General features: G+C 38.6%; 1 protein-coding gene across 1 annotated transcript in view; it reads left to right on the forward strand.

Moving 5' to 3' along the window:
• Positions 1 to 17822, forward strand: part of Bap170 (Brahma associated protein 170kD) — a 149323-nt gene that overhangs the window by 43535 nt on the left and 87966 nt on the right. Inside the window, exon 3 of the mRNA XM_081739442.1 lies at positions 15770 to 15988. Coding sequence (XP_081595568.1) covers positions 15770 to 15988 — 219 coding nt within the window. The remainder of the gene's footprint in view (positions 1 to 15769; positions 15989 to 17822) is intronic.

Consider the following 17822-nt stretch of genomic DNA (forward strand, 5'->3'; position numbering starts at 1 on the left):
AAAATGCTACGTTTATATGTTTATGGCCAAGAAAAGTTCATATGCTCGTGGCCAATCCTTTCGACAATGAGATCTCGAAAACTACAAGTGCTAGAAATGTGCTGTTTTCGCTGGCCGATTCCAAATTTTGTGTAGATTAGCCACTTCTCATTCAAATTTTCAAAAAAACTTGTCTTTATTTATCTGTTCCACATTTTAGGAGTCGTTTTGATCCTATTAGTCTATTTTAATATTGCCACTAGGACATTAAGGTTGATACCCTTGGTGAAAGGCAACCAGTAGAGGAGCTACGTATAGCGGGTTGGACATTTCAGGCGCTTTATTTTAATCTGAATGATAAAATCTATTGCAAGCTGACAACTTCGAAGGCTTGTGGACCCACAATGAGACGTATTCGGATATGAAATTACAAAGGGGGAAAAAAAGGTATTTTGCATTTGGTATCATCTATTACTTATCAAAGTTCGCCACAACCATTCTATATAGGCCTACTAAAATTCTACTTTTATATTTTTGTCTAGAGCAATTCACTCCCTTTGAGAGTCTTCCTGTCTTTTACTTGTGTTCGTCAAGGGACTCGCACAGATATAGTGAGAAGGAGATTCACGCTCACATTAGAATTGTGCTCTGTGTAAATAGCTCAGGTTTAGCTAGTAACAAATATTTGAGTAATTTTAACAACACTAGTCAGAACATAGCCCTATAACACGAAAACATCCGTGTACTTACTAAGTTCTGTTCAAGGTCTGAGCATGCTCACAGAAAGCGAAAATAATCTACAGAGTAGGCCCTTCTTACGAGTTCATAGAACCAGTCCCTTCTTACGACCAAAGTCCATGATTTGAACATACTAGTCCTGTAAAGCGAAATGTGTAAAGACTGTACTTGATAATACCAGCCACGTTGGCGTAGTAGGCCGTATAAAGTGGAATGCACTGTGTATGCAATATAAAAGTCAAAACCGAATTGAAAGTGTTCTATGCTCATAAGAAGAAAAGCTCCAGATGGGTGGATGTAAAACAATTATAGTTATGCGCGTTGGAGTGTGAAACACAGCCTTCATTGATTCCTTTTCCCATGTTGAAGGGAGGAAACGTGTTGCTGCAGCCAATGTGAAGTGTGGCCTTTGACCGGCTTCAGTAAACAACCACTTCAAACACTGGCAGCTGCTAGACACGACGCACGAGAGGCAGACGATTAGATGAAAGCCTTGAGACCAGCTCAAGCGCCACGTGGTACTGAAACTTGATTTTTACCTTGTATTCGATGGAAGCTGCAGTAGCGTCTGCAGTCGCATGGCTGAACATCTTTTTTATAAGCAAATTTGCGTCTTCAGATTGAAAATAGTCCGTGTAGAATAATAATCTTTAAATATTAGCGAGATTTTTACAACACTGGTAGAAACACGGTACAGAAACACTTAATCCTTTCTGCCTTTTATCCAATCTGGCAGTGGCGTACGCAAGGAGTGTTTCAGGGGTTAACCCCACTTGAGCAATATATTATGGAAAGTGGCATTTACTATATTAAGGGTCTTAATTACAGCGAAATTAAACTACCGCTAATTTTCGAGTTTTTCTGTAATATCTTAAAATCAAATAAAAATATTCGAAAAGCAGAAACGTAGTGAACTAGACAATACGATTTTGCATGTGATACCTTTACCAGAATTCACCTATCTGCTTTTGGTATGCTGCTATTTACAAAACCCGCAAAAATGCTAAATCTGTCTATAGTTGAAAATCGAAGGCAGATGGATGAGTACAACAACTTTCTAAAAGAAAATTAATAAACATCCTCTTATGTTGTATTATAGAAAATTATACACGAAAATGATCAAAATGCGAATTTTTATATTAACAATTTCCTGTGGTAAAACTCCGGACCCTCATTCGATTTAGTAGTCCAAATCCCTGGAAAATCTGTTCTCACAGCAGACAGCCCTTAAATCCGCCCATGTTCGAAACGACATTTATATGAATTAAGACAAGAAGGCGTACACACATATATATATTCATACGAATGAAACAATTCAATATAACACATTAAAATATAAACTAGATGAATTTCTTTGAAGACACCCCATTTTAACAATAAAGGTAGGAAAAAGATAACTTAGAAATTATTTCTACGTGAGAAATAAAATCTTTTTACGTGCAAAGCTATTCGTCAATTACTGTGTATAAAAAATGGATTTATTAAAGGTATTTTGCATCTACTTTCCAGTGACGGTATGCTTTCATCGCTGAAAAACCAGAGGCGGTATGGCATACCACCGCATACCGTCTCACTTCGACCACTATACTGAAGGATCCAGCATGTCTTGAGACTAAAATTCTGATTTAAAGAATCCATGAAGAAAAAGCCCTTCATCCTTCCGTATTTTTTAATGGATGTTATGAGCGAGTTAAAGGTCTTCACTACATCGAAATTAAACTACCGCTAATTTTAGAGTTTTTTCTGTAATATCTTCAAAACAAATAAAACTATTCGAAAAGTAGAAACGTAGTGAAGTAGACAATACAATTTTGCATATGATACCTTTACCACAATTCACCTATCTGCTTTTCGTATGCCGCTGTTTACAGAATCCGCAAAAAATGCTAAATCTATCTACAGTTGCAAATCGAAAGCAGATAGATGAGTTGTGATAACGGTACCACATGCAAAATCGTGTTGTCTAGTTCACTACGTTTCTACTTTTCGAATATTTTTTATTTGTTTTGAAGATATTACAGAAAAACTAAAATTAGCGGTAGCTTAATTTCGCTGTAGTGAAGACCCTTAAGAGACTTGTCTGTTACCCTCGCTTGTAAGTGCCGCCTTCTGTAGTGATTAATTTAAATCAACGATAACCACAGTGTTTAGATCTTCCTTCGAACCGTGCGCAAAGGAATCCTCAGCGATGCGGTTCCCCAACGCACTGTCCTCAATGTTGCGAAGTCAGTCAGTTCTGAATACTACATTATGTTGCCACGTTTTGTAAATAGCAAGTTACATTTACCGCAAGTCTTGTTCTATAGAGTATAAACTCAGTAATTTAATTCGATTTTCATTACTAACAGCTAAACGAATAAAACGCAAGCTCTGACGCGACGTTGCCAAGTGGGAAAGGAGTGGTGGCTATAGCTAAGTAGACAACTACAGCGCGATCAGGTGGCGAGGATAGACGTGGATGTGTACAATATAAACGTGGCAATACCGCTGGCTTCTCATTTGCTAGCAGCATTTAAAAGGAACTTGGAGCGCCGCCTTCAAATGCCAAGATGTTTGTCACGCCGTTTAGTATAATGCAGATGTTTCCAAGATAGACTGTCTGCAAAATCTAGCTCGCGTACTTTCCGCATTTGACTACCAAGTTCAGGGCGTATGGTGGCTTAGTGGTAAATTGCTTACCTTTGATACATGGGGTCCCTGGTTCTATCCCGGCCAAGTATATGGTGGACAGTATCATTCCTACGGATTTCCTCGGAGGTACTCTCCTTTCGTCCCACATGTTCATTCCACCAATTCTTCCATTATCATTCACTTGCCTGCCTTAATCATCACCTCCCTTAGCCTAAGGGGCATACTCGTCGCACGTTAGACTGAAAGATTTCATTTTTCATTTGTTTCAAAGTTCGATCCGTTGGGATATATTTGCATCCCCTTCAGTGTAATTTTATTGGTATCAATGCTTGAAGGGGCTTAATGATACAAATTAACATAACTTTTCACAGTACAATCAAATGTTCCCAAACTATTCTCTCATTTCCGGTTGAGTATTTAATTTCTCTTGAGGTTAACGTCCCACTATTATGTACCGAGGCTAAGAGAAACGGTGATAGTGATACGGGTGATAATGGTGGAATGACCAAAGTGAGAGGATGGAACAACCCCAAGAAAACCCGCATCACAAAGCCTATTTGGCGGGAGCTTACCGGAACCCCACGCGCTAGAAGAGAGTGTCTATCTGTGAGGTACTGCGGCCACCCCACGAGACGAATACGATTCTTACATATTTTTTCCTGTTGTTAAGTTTGCAGTTTAAGATTTCTTTTCCATTGATTGATTGACATTTTGCTTCTTTTCCACAGCTGAGACTATAGGGGACGTAGCCTTGTGCCTAAAGTTGGATTCGAACTAGGAAGTATGCACACAAAAGCTTACTTTGGCGCGGAAGACCCAGGTTCGTTTCTTGATGGAAGCTCACGTGCTTAGCCTCGCCGATAAAAGAAACGCAAATGAAACTCTATCCAATCCAACCAAAATATAATTTTCATATAACGTAGAGAGCGTATGTAGAAATTGATGAAAGATTCTAGTAATATCGAAGGTGCGTGTATAAGCCTACATTATTGAAAGACAATAAAGTTGGTAGAAATTATAAATTTTATCGGAACAGGGGGGCGCGGTGGCTCAGTGGTAGAGCGTTCACCTCTGGTGCTTGGGGTCCCGGGTTCGATCCCAGCCCCCGCCAAGTGAACTTTGTGGTGGACAAACACCGTGCTCGTGGGTTTTCTCGGGGTTCTCCTGTTTCCTCCCACTTTCTTCATTCCACCATTTCACTCATCTCTCATCATCACCGTCTCCTTTAGCCTCACCGGCATAACCGTGGGACGTAAAACTTAAAGATTTCATTTCATTTTTTTTATCGGAACAAGGTTAGTTAAATATACACGCGAATATGTCGTATGCAAAACAGTCTGCCGTGCTGTACCTACATGGTAACGAAACGATGCATAACGTAAGTAGCCTATTTACTTGTATGCTATTGTTAACCATGTCATATTTTCATGTGAGTAATAATTGATTTTATTATCATGTTTCCTGCTGTATTTAAAAGTTACATATACTTTCCGTACTAGATGTATTGATGTTTGTGTGTTTCTTTTATTATTATGAATGCATGTATTTGAGGGCGCTTGTCATCCGCAGATTTTGTTATTGATCGCTATGAGTGACAGCCGGAGCGATTCCCTTCTCTATAATTTTCTTCACCCCTCCACGCTCTTGTTGTTACTGACAGTTGGCGTGCCGGCGCATCATGTTGGCATTGCCCTGGCAACATGCGCGGCCCAAGCGGTTCGATGATTCTCTTTCGTTTTCTTCTCGAACGACGTGTATAAAGGGAAACAATAATTCTTGGATAATGGGTGGATTCAGATTTCTATACCGTCTAATGTTTAGTGGTGTTTAGCATGATTCAGCTTCGAAATATATTTTTTATATCCTGAAGGAAAGTTTTTTTTTTTTTTTTTTTAAGGAATATACACAATAATATAACAGGCCGGAGAAATGTCTCGATAATAAGCAAAGAAACATGAGAAGTACATCTAATACAGAAGTATAATAAGCCACTGTCTATTTTTAAATCATTGTGAGTTCTCTGTTCATGAACAGATTTTTTTATGAAACAACTATATTTTAGAAAGAAAACACTTGTAATTTAAAATAAAATCCGTGCTAAGTGCCAAAAATGTAAAAGTTCGGTTTAATGTAAAAATGTAGCTTACGTGCCTAACGCATACCTTATGTGAAAAACGGGCTATCTAGTATTCAATGTGGAAGTAGTTCAAATAATCCCCAGAAGACTGTATGTGTCTATATGGCCCATCAGTTCTGAAGTAACATCTGAGCTGTTTACTCGACGTATTCATTTTGGCACTTACTACGGATTTTATATTCAGTCTGGGGGCACGGTGGCTCAGTGGTAGAGCGTTCACCTCCGGTGCTTGGGGTCCCTGGTTCGATCCCAGCTCGCGCCGTGTGATGGACAAACACCGTGCTCGTGGGTTTTCTCGGGGTCCCCCCGTTTCCTCCCACTTTCTTCATTCCTCCATTTCACTCATCTTTCATCATCACCGTCTCCTTTAGCCTAACCGGCATAACCGTAGAACGTAAAACTTTAAAGATTTCATGTATATTCAGTCTATTTCAGGGTTGATTTGATACCTTATTACAACTCAGAGAGCACCAGCGTTCATTATACATGTCCTTAAACGAACTGCTGCATTCGCCACTGCCGTTTGCTCAAAGTACTCTGGAAAGTTGTTGTTCACATCGTCTGTTGTTGCTTCCAGATCATAAAAATTGTGCTGTTTGCTCTTGCAAACCTTCCCCTTAGCCCACCCGCAAAGGAGAAAATCACACGACATTAAATCTGGGCTGCATGTCAGCCATTCATGTGCACCATGTCTTTCAATCCAACAACTTGGAAACTTACATAGACATTCATGGTCCTCATTATCGTAATGTGGAGGCATGTCATCGTGCATAAAAGGAAGCTGTAATTTGTCCCACTGAAATTACGTATCACGCACTGATTTCTTTGGTTTTTTACGAAGAACCCATTAACTCTGGCAATCTTCTCTGGTGTTCTCGATGTAAATGATCTTGCATTAGCAATATTGTTTGTTTTCATTAATTTTAATGGCAGTTTTGTTTCTGCATCCAGTGCTGCATGGATTCTTCGCTCTGCCCTTCACACCTTTGCATTCAAAGTACAGCCCCAAATTTTATATCGAGCTGCCATTCTGGCCTGCTCTTCCACGCTTAACGCAAACGGCATTTCAACTCAAACTATGATGAAATGATACCAAACAAAATTTCGAAGGAGTTCATAAATAAAGAAGTTACAGTTATTGTTTTCAGATCACAATATGGAATACAGCAAACCTGAGTTTCGCTGTGTGAAAGCATCATACGCACTGCAGTCGTTCAGATCTCACTTCAAACTGTAGATTTCGCCTTTATATCCTCGCTGTTGACGGAAGATGTAATTAATATGTGTCTGATGTGTTTATGCAAACGCACAGCAACATTGCGAACTACGTTCGACAGTGTTGTCAATGAAGTTGCTTTGACGTGAAGTTTGTTGTATTCGCAACGATTTTTCCCAGAAAACGAAAATAATTAATTAAACCTAATCTAATTTCAGTAAGAGCAGCTGTGTACGTACTGTAAGTTGTTTTGCGTTGAATATGTAAACAATTTAACATTAAATCAAAGATTATACGATCTAAATCACTGCTAATTTAAATTGTCCCCAGGAAAGAACAACTTCAAACAGCAGAGAATATAAAAAATATATAAATGTTAATACTTTCACAGTTTTTTTTTTTTTTAATAGAATTCTAGTACTTCATACATTGTTTTTCCGTTGCCGGATCCAATTACTATGTGTGGCAATTCTTCTGGATTTCCGGTTTCTTTTACAAATTCTAGCAACCACTTCAAAGTCGTACACGATAATAAAACAAAACGACAAATGGACTGTGTTTGCTGACTTTTACTGCTATTACACTCTGGCAACCTGTATAGGAATGCAGAAAACCATGCCCGTCTCTTCAACCATTAATACCACGTGAATACAACAGCAGCGACTCTACGAAACAGATCCACTAATTGATCAGATACGTTATAGCTATCAATCAATCAATACACATATACGTGTACGCTGTTAGCAGATCTTAATTTTTGCTTGGATTGAACGAAGTTTATGCTACGACAAAGTGGAACATCGTATAGGTGTTGAAGTAACATGTTGCTCTGCCTTTATAAGGGCGTTAAATGGTTGTGTATGATTCTTACATTCCTCCACTTATTTCTCGATAAGCACCAGACCAAAAACGGGTAAGAAAAAGCGAGAAATCATGTCTTTAATATGGTTTCAGTCTTCCAAAAATATACAAGATGTTTCAAAACAACACCGACAACGTTTGGTAGGTGATCCCTGACACCAAGATAAGACAAAAGGTATATACCAACCTGGGTGCACAAATGCCTTCATTCGGAGTTATAGGCTGCCGAAAACATGAAAGAATGAACTTTAAAGGTCCATAGTTCCATAAGTATAGGACCTACCGTAGTCCGGTCAAGGCTTCACTTAGGAACTAGTGTGTGCCCTATCCAAATATCCATGTTTCAGAATCCTGCGGTACTTCCGCAACAATTTTTATAGAGCGAGTTCGCTCCTTCAGGAAGCATTTGTGCACCCAGGTTGGTCTATACTTTTTGCCTTGTGTCAGGAATCACCTCCCAAACGTTGTCGGTGTTGTTTTGAAACATCCTGTATAAATATCCCCGTTCTTATTTTTGTTCTAACTGAAAGTGGTAGAGGAGTACAGTTTCCTGTCTCAGTGTAGATCGCCATAGAGCAACAAGTGAAAAATAGACTCCCGTTTTTACCGTTTATCACTCTGTTGACGCCGGAAATGGTTAAAGTCCATTGCAACTATAGAGCAAAAGCATTTTTTTTTTTTTAAACTTTACATGGGTTTAGTCTTGTAGAATAAGTTGAATCTCAGCTGTTGTTAAAATATTCCGCTCCCAGTTTTAATACTGGATCTTTATGGAACAAAAACAGCAGGAGTAAACTCCATCTTTCTCCTTACCTTCTCTGGCTCTGCAAATGATGAAGCTACCACCACTTTTGGTTGAGGTGTGGATCCCTATACTTGGAAGTTGCTGTAGTTTCACATTGTAATTAAATAGAAGTTAGTATAGTGAAACCTCCGTAATACGGACAACAGACAAGCTTTTTAGTTCCAGCAAAAGTATTTGTAATATTAATTCTTCCCTTTTGTGAACACGGACAGTCTTCTTTTGTTTATGCGTGGGCACCTCCATAAGTGCATGGCTTCTCTATGCGTTCGCAACGTGTTTTTATGGCGCATGCGTACGCTTGGAATACGCTGGCAATGTGTTTAAATGTGGATGGCTAATCGCAATGCGTTACAAATGTGAAAGCAGTAAAACGCGCAGAATACGTCGGCTCGAGCGTATTTGGTGCGTTTCGAAACAATAGACTGCCTGCTGTTTCGGAATGAGTAAAATATGTCTAAAGGAAGAAAGAAGAAGAAGAAAAAGGAAAGACGTGTTGGCATGCAATGGGATTTTAGCAAGAAATAGCTGCTTGGAAGATGCTTTGTGCAGAGTATTGGAACTCTGCTATTATAAAGTATGTGCGTATATAACAAAAGAAAATTCACAAAAATACAAGGAAATTCCAAAAAATGAGCTAATCACAGAAAAATCTATGTAACACAATAGGGTTATTTCTCGTGATCCGTATTAATGAGAATAAGGTATGGCAGTAAGGCCTGGAAACCCTGATTGGCTAACAGTGTGATTTATAAAAAAAAAAAAAAAAAAAAAAAAAAAAAAAAAAAAAAAAAAAGTAAAATTACCGAGTAGCCACCTAGGTCGCGTTCGCTGCGGGGGAGGGGTAACGCATCCTCGATAGCCATAGTCTAAGGCGAATAAACTTTCTTGTCCCGGCAAAACCCTCTGTTTTACGGACGCAGACAGTCTTCGTGTGGGCACTTCCATAATACGGACACTTTTTATCCCGACAGAACACTCTTCTTTTACGGATATCTTCTTTGACCCCCCAAAGTTGTAACTTCTCCATAACAGGCAGGAACTGTTCTCAACGCATACGTATTAACCACGGAAAATAGCTTCTGCAATTTGAAAATAAATTATTTGGTTCCTTCAACTGATCCACAAGTTACACACACATTTACTTAGAAAATACTGTCCGCAGGATTACACGGCAGCACAAAACACTATTGTACACTTTTTTCCGAAGAAATTGGTAAACCGTCGTGATTGGTTAGTTCAGTCTACATTTCAGTAGTTAATAATAATGGTGTATATTCTTGAGTCACTTCAGTAAGCGAGAAAGGCACGGTGACTCAGTGGTAGAGCGCTCACCTCTGATGCATGGGATCTCTTATTTCATGCCCGACCAAGTAAGTTAGTGGTGGACAACATCCTGTTCGTGGATTTTCTCGGAGTACTCCTGTTCCTTCCCACATTCTAATCGTGGAACTTAAACTAAAAGATTTCATTTTTTCTTTACTTCAGTTAAACGAATTTAGGGATTTCTAAAGAAGTATGACTTGGACTTCAGAAGTCAGTTATCACATGAGGGTTATATTTTCTAGTAGACGCTCACCAGCTACATTTCTATCCTTTTTTCCACCTAGAAACGTTATTTCTCCCTCATTTCACCTGTCAGTGGCGGATCCAACCTAGGAGGCACAGTCTCCCCAGTTTTTCACTGACAAAAATAATTGAAGCTAGTCTTGCCTTTTATTCTTTATTAAAAACTTTTTGAAACATTGGATATAGTTTTAGTTGCAGCTTTTCTGTTCTGCAATGTATAAAACAATATTTGAGGTTCACATTGTCACCGTCCAACCTAGTCATAATATCCATCGGGAGAGAGTCAAGTTGGAAACTTCTGCAGGGCCCATGAAAAATTGTAAACTCATGGTATACCTACCATAGTCTGGGTTATGGCTGCCCCCAGTTTCCTTCTAGATCCGCCGCTACCCCCAGTAGTGTGATCATTAAAGACAGTATTTCAATATTAACCTATTTGTACTTTTACAATTAATGTAGGGTGGCCCAAAAGAAGATATACATCCCTGCATTGATCAAGTATAATATTCTAGCTTATAGGTTTATTTGCTTCGGTTGTTCCGAGCTTAAGATATAAGTAAAAAGACATTAAGAGCAAATAATAAAGGAACTAAGTCTACCTAATGGATAACAATAATTATATAAAATGCAGTGAGCTGATCAGTACGGGACTGTATTTGTTGAAAGAAACATCTTGACTCGCGTTTGTGGAAGAAAACTTCTTGTGCGAAGAGCATGTAATTGAAGGTGCAACAGTCTCTAGTCTCCGAGGTGGAATGCTATGGGAAAAATCAGCGGTTGTTCCTCCTTTCGTGTGCTGTAAGTTTCCCTTCCCACGTTCTATGTCTTTTCTCTTGCACGCTAATCAAAAGCCTCACCTCAGGCCTCAAATGATAATGCTGGAAAGTTGGGATTCCAACATTGATGGAGCATTTTTTTTTTTTTTTTTAATGAAATTCTGATTGAGTGCATTTCACCAGTTAAAGTACTTTCAGTGAGGCCCGTTTTGAAACGCAGGGCAAACACTTTACTTAGACAAAAGGATAAATTTGGGAATAAATTTACTTCGAGAGGAGAGTTCTGTTTATATTTTCAAATGTATAAATGTATACGATACTAAACTTACGATCTTCTTACAAAACTTTTTTTTTTTTTTAATTTACTAGAATATCCCTTTTAAACACCGTAGCTACATATGGTTATCAAAATAACGGAGACATTCGAAAAAAGTGCAGCTTAACAGATTATTATATCATTTTGAGGACCCTTCGCCCTCAAAACAGCTCTGACGCGACATGGAAGTAAGTCTTAGAAGTCGTGAATGGTAGCCAGTGGTGAACAGTGGTGAAATATTTTGATGTCATAAACTGATGCCCTATAACAGTTCTGGTCTATTAAAAAACCGGAAACAGTTAATTTAGCCTTTTCAAATACTGTGCGGCTCATTTACTACATTTTTGATGCCCTTCACTGCCTTTTTAAGTTATTAAAAAAAAGTGGAGTCGTCCCTCCCTTACGGCAGTCTTTCCTATAGCAAAGTTATACCGTCCAGTACGTTGTTGTATTACCTTAACTGTTACTTATAGGCTTAAATATTTTATTGCATGACACAGTGATGGGCAAACTGTTGTGAGAAGGTGTCACAATGAATCATCATCATAGGTATTTTGCCCTTATTGGCAGGTCACTTGCCGCAACTGAGAAGTTTCCATGCTCTTCTGCTAACCTCTTCGTCTTCACGTACGATCTTCCTGTTGTTATATCGTGTATTAATTGTAGCCTCCTTGCCCTCTCTCTCTCTTTCGTGCCACCATATCCTCTAGCACGTCCCCCATGATACAATTTCTTCTTAGCCTATGTACCTTTCTCCCACACCATTTCCAACACCCTCTCATTCGTTTTCCGCTCGACCCAACTAATTCTTTCCGTTCTTCTCCACATCCACATTCCGGCTTCCAATCGTTTTTCATCACTTTTACGTAATGCCCATGTTTCCGCCCCATACAGTACAACACTCCATACGAAGCATTTTATAAGCCTTTTTTTTCTCAATTCTTTATTCAAGATCCCGCAAAACAGACTCTTCTTCTACCTAAAGGCTCCTTTTGTCATTCCTATCCTTGCTTTTATTTCACGCAAGGATGAAATCAGGGGGTAGCCCGGGGGAAACTCTCAAAATTTCAGTCACAAAATGTAGAAATTACTTCACCCAAACTCTCCTCCCCCCGAGGAGTTCATATTCCTCCCGAGGTGAAGATGTCTGAATTCCACACTGATTTCACGTTTGCCCTTTATGTCATAAGGAAAAAAGTGGGCCAACATAATTTATTAAAAAAAGAAAAAGAACACTGGTACATTTTACAGAACTTTTGTAATACTAGATTCTATTAATGATTGAAAAATCATAAAAGGAAATTGGTTAATGAAGTTGTAATTGCATTTCGAAGTTTCTCATAATTTTGTTCGAGATGCGTTAATTCTCTGCAGCAAATTAAAATTAGTCTGATTAGGAAGCTTATAGAGGGCCGCTTGTGAGCTACAGACCATACTTGGCCACCACTGCTTTAAGAAATCAAAATTATGACAAAGTCCTTGATATTATTATTTTGAAAAATTGATGATAATTTACTCTGGGAATAGCTGAATATGATTTCAACTGATAATTTCGTGTAGTTGTTTACTTCTACTATGGGGAGTAGTGAAACAGGAATCGGAGATTAAATCGTTGTCTGTGCAGTTAGTGGCGTATGCTGTATTGCCGGCAACTCGTACTTCAATATCCTTCTCGTACTAGGAGATGCTCCTGAGACTAGGGCCTATGTATACGTAGCAGAGCAGTCGCTCGGTCGGTTTTCTTCTCCCGTGCCGCTCGACAGCCGAGGCGCCAAGGCCAAGGTCTTTCCCGTCCCTCCCTTCGACGATTGTTACATAACACTCCCCTCCCTTACACATGGCGGGGCGACCACAACACTAACTTGTATCAGTTGGGATGGGATGCGATGGGATTGGAGCTTGGCTATGCTCGCAGAATCTGGCGCAACAAGTACAAACGAGAGAATTGGGCGGCCTACACCAACCACGCTTCCTATCTGTTCACGTGGAAATAAAACCTGTTGCGCCGGAGTACGAATAGGAAGTAACCAAACTATGTAGCAATTCCTGATACTGCTGCTCAGTTTCGTTCGTATAATTTGAATAATTGACTAGTCACAGTCTAGTATAGGCCTATCTCAAATAATTGTGCATACGCGTCAGCGCACCTTTTTTTCTGGTGGGAACACAGTGACTCAATCGTAGAGCGCTTACCTCTGGTTCAATTCCCGGCCAAGTAAGTTTGTGGTAAACAACATCGTGCTCGTAGGCAGGGGTGCCCACAAGGGGGGAAGCTATGACGCAAAGTGCGTCATTGACATATTTGGGGGGGGTATAAATATGTATAAATATGTTTGAGGGAGTGTAAAAATTAATCGAAAATTTTTTTTTCATGGAAGAACACCTACGGATAGACAATTGCGGGGTGCGTCATGGACATAAGGGGGGCACCACTGACGTAGGTGTTTTCGGGGTATTCCCGTTTCCTCCCACTTGCTCATTCCATCATCATTCACTTGCTTTAATCATCGTCTCCTTTAGCCTAACAGGTATAATTGTGGGACGTTAAACTTCCATTTTTCCATTTTCATTTCTTTCTTTCTTTTTTTTTTTTCCTGGAAGGAAAGTTGCCAGTGCTTATCATAAATATGTTTATTATAGCAACTTCCGTAGTTTTAACCTTTCGCTTCTGGCTTTTATGTAGCTATTTAAGTTTCAGTTTTCTGGCAGTTTAGTGATTTTTTATTTAAAACATCAGTATGAGGTAAGAAAAAAAAAGGTAGGACACACACTGAATTGATGCTAAATAAATATTTAAATATTCAATTTAAAGATGAGGGGCCGCGGTGGCTCAGTGGTAGAGCGTTCACCTCTGGTGCTATAGGTCCCGGGTTCGATCCCAGCTCCCGCCAAGTGAACTTTGTGGTGGACAAACACCGTGTGCGTGGGTTTTCTCGGGGTTCTCCCGTTTCCTCCCACTTTCTTCATTCCACCATTTCATTCATTTCTCATAATCACCTTCTCCTTTAGCCTAACCGGCATAACCGTGGGACGTGAAACTCAAGAGATTTCATTTCATTTCATCTTCAATTTGAAGATGAGCACAAAACTTATTGGCATTGTGGGGTGGAATTGCTACAAAATTGCTTAAGAAAAAAAAAAAAGTATACAAAAACTGTTGTATCAAATAAATAGGTTTCACTTACGTCAGGCTTACCAAATTCCAAGTATCTAAAAAGAGGATGCATCTAAATATCTTTGAACAACGCTAAATTTATTAGCTCAATAAATATATATCTGTTTGCTGCGTGAAAGGTAAGTCCAAAATGTTTTAAACGTTTGAGCTTAATAATCTTTTTATAATACTTTGTGGGGAACAATTTGTGCAGAGACTTAAAACAACCAACACTTCGCGAGCAGTGTAAAGCGCTTAATAAACTTCGTTTGTTATTTCAGTACCAAACTTTGTCAAATGACTACGATTTATGATTTTTGCACTTAACACCTTTCACGCAGTAAACACAGATATTTATTCTTGTACAAAACAAAAATTACTACTTTACATCATACTTCTGCTGATAATCAAGGGCATTTTTCAGTTGAATCAATGTTCTTTAACACGTTCGATTTGTATATATATTTTTTTATTTTTCAATTTAATTTTGTTCTAACAATGGTGGATAAAGACAGTAAGATAAATACTGCTGCTTCTTGAATAAATTTGTTAAGGAGACATCAGCCATCTTTGGGGATAACTGTTCATGATATAATCCCTCCCCATGGGATTTCTCTCTTAACATGTCAGTGCTGGAGCAGTGACACCAACCTGGAATTTTATAAAATCGCATCTTGAAAGACAGAAATTCCCATTTTCCTTTTAAATTTCCCACACGGTATATGTTACAAAATTTTCAAAATTTATAAATTATGAAAATTGAAGCAACTACTATACGTTACTTAACGTCTTTCGATGTGTGAGTGAATTCAGATATTCGTAAATTCTGATCTTCTAAGTTCCTAATAAGTACTTTACTTAATTACAAGAATGTTGGGAGTGATCAAAAAAAGCATCAAAGGATTGCGATCTTGGCCAATAATTAGTTTTTGAATCAGGGCCCACAAAACTTTGAACGGCCCCTAAATCGAGTTTTCGTATTTTCTTCGAAATAAGCACATCATACTGAGTTAAATGATAGTTTAGGTTTGGCTGCACTATATGTACCGTAGTTCTCCAGATATAAGGCCTACAAGAAAATTTTTGATTGAAATTTATTGAATATTTTGATCGAAAAAGAGGCTATTGATGAAAATAAGCACATTTTATTGTCAGAATTTAGTATCTTCATCACGCTTTTGTGCTATTAATGTTCTACTGAATGTCGAAACTAGACAATCTTCATTATCTAGTTATCCGAAGGTATTGATCTTATCGAAGAAAAACTGATTAAGATTAATTTTTTTTTTCCTATCTGCCCAGAAAATAATAAGAATTAATCCACCTAAAATGTCTCAAATGTATTAAGAACTTTTGAAGTTCACTAAAAAAATTTAAATCCTGCACTAATGAGACCATCTTAGACGTAAATCATTTTTTTTTTTTGAATCGTAATAAAGGAAGAAGTAATAATAATATAGAAATTTTATTAATTTGTGCGTTAAATAACTGTTACTAATTAATAGTGCATGAAAACGAACTTGCCGTTTCTATGTTAATTTTCTGCTTGATTGTGTGTTAACTGATGTTTTTCTGTTTGTGTCATTGCAGAAGCGTTGCGTAATTCCATGGGCTTATCCGTCAACACGTACAAACCATCTGATTACGACAAACTGGCATTATCCCTGGTTTCTCCTCTGCCAAATGAACAGGACTTTGCCATCAACGTGTGCACCCTCCTCTCCAATGAAGGGAAACATACTCTTAGGCTGGACAAGTACCCCCGGCTAATCGACTTCCTGCTGGCTCATGCTGGCGTATTTAACCACTGTAAGTAAACTCTTTCGTACTCCTGCATAGGTTGACTAAGCTACATACAATGTTTTACAGGTTCGTATTTGTGTCTCAACATCCTAGCCATTCTGGTCTATTACTGCTAGTGGGTCTGATCACAATTTAGTTAGTTGCCATAGAAAAACGGGTCGCGTTAATAGTGGGGCATTCACACGGCGTCTTGATGCAAATTGGGGGGCTAGTTGAATGAAAGAAAGCTAGTTGACTCCGGCCACGAAAAGAGCTGTTCGAATAAGGAAGCAACAAACTCCGGTAGAAAAGAAAAAGAAAAGAAAACCTACTTGAATGTCAAAGGTAGCTTCTTCGCTCAAAAAGCAGCTACGAGTACTTGAATGAAAGAAGTAGCAGACCTCGGTGAAGAAAATAGCTGCTTGAGCGAAGGTCTCAGGTTCCAGTCAAGCAGACAGCTGCATGAATGAAAGAAGTAGCAATCTTCGGTCAAGAAAAGAACTTGCATTAAAGAAGTCGCGAACTTTGGTTAATAATTAAAAAAAAAGCTACTTGAATGAAAGAAGTAGCAGCTGCTTAAATGAAAAAAAGTAGGAGACTCCGGTCAAAAAGTAAGTGCTTGAAGAAAGAAGTAGCAGACCGGTCAAGCAAAGAGCTACTTGATTAAAAGAAGTAGCAGGCTTTGGTTAAGAAAACAGCTATTTGAATAAATAATAATAATAAAAAGGTGACAGGTTGCAGTTAAGCAAACAGGTGCATGAGTGAAAGAAGTAGCAGTCTTCGGTCAGAAAACAGCTGCTTGAATGAAAGAAGTAGCAGAACTCAGTCAAGAAAATAGCTACTTGGTTGAAAGAAGCAGCATACTTTGTTCAAGAAAACAGCTACTTGAATGAAAAAGGTAGCAGGCTCCAGTTAAGCAAACAGCTGCATGAATGAAAGAAGTAGCAGTCTTCGGTCAAAAAAACAGCTGCTTGAATGAAAGAAGTAGCAGACCTCAGTCAAGAAAACAGCTACTTGAAGAAGTCGCTGTGTCCGGTTAAGAAAAATGCTACTTGAATGAATGAAGTAGCAGACTCTAGTTACGAAAATATCTGCTTGAATGAAAGAAGTAGTAGACTGCGATCAAAAAACAGCTGTTTGGATAAAAGAAGTAGCAGACCACAGTCAAGGAAATAGCTACTTAATTGTGAAAAGTAGCACATTTCGGTCAAGAAAGCAAACAGCTGCATGAATGAAAGAAATGGATGTTGTAGGCAGAAAACAGCTGCTTAAATTAAAGCACAAACTCCGGTTTTAAAATTAAAAAAAAAAAATAGAAAAAAACTTGAATGAGAGAAGGAACAGACTTTTTAGATAAGAAAACATCTGCCTGAATGGAAGAAGTAGCAGATCTCAGTCAAGTATATACGTAGCTAGTTGAATTTAAAAAGTCGCAAGCAAGCTCCGGTTAAGAAAACCGCTACTTGAATGGAGGAAATAGCAGACTCCGGTCAAAAAGCAGCTGTTTGCATGAAAGAAGTGGCAGACCCCGATCAAAAAAACAGCTACTTGAGTGAAAAAGGTATTAGACTCCGATGAAAAAAGCAACAGTTATGATGGGCCTTGCGATGTGTTGACCACACATCCACGAATTTCAAGTCACTGGCTGCTCAGAAGTGATTACGACTACAAAAATAAATGAGAAGAAAGAAAAGTCTAATTTGGTTACGCATCTGAACTAACCAGGAGCTGCTTGTTACTTTTATGATCTGCAGTTTGTAAATTGAACACAAACGAACGAGTTTCTATGTGCTACAGTAGACACGACGACGACTTCTTGAAATAACTTTGATTAACTTTGAAATATAGTTTCATATTTCAA

Source organism: Thermobia domestica, chromosome 14, assembly GCF_964235325.1.
Source record: "Thermobia domestica chromosome 14, izTheDome1.hap1.1, whole genome shotgun sequence".
NCBI classification, from domain to species: Eukaryota; Metazoa; Arthropoda; class Insecta; order Zygentoma; family Lepismatidae; genus Thermobia; species Thermobia domestica.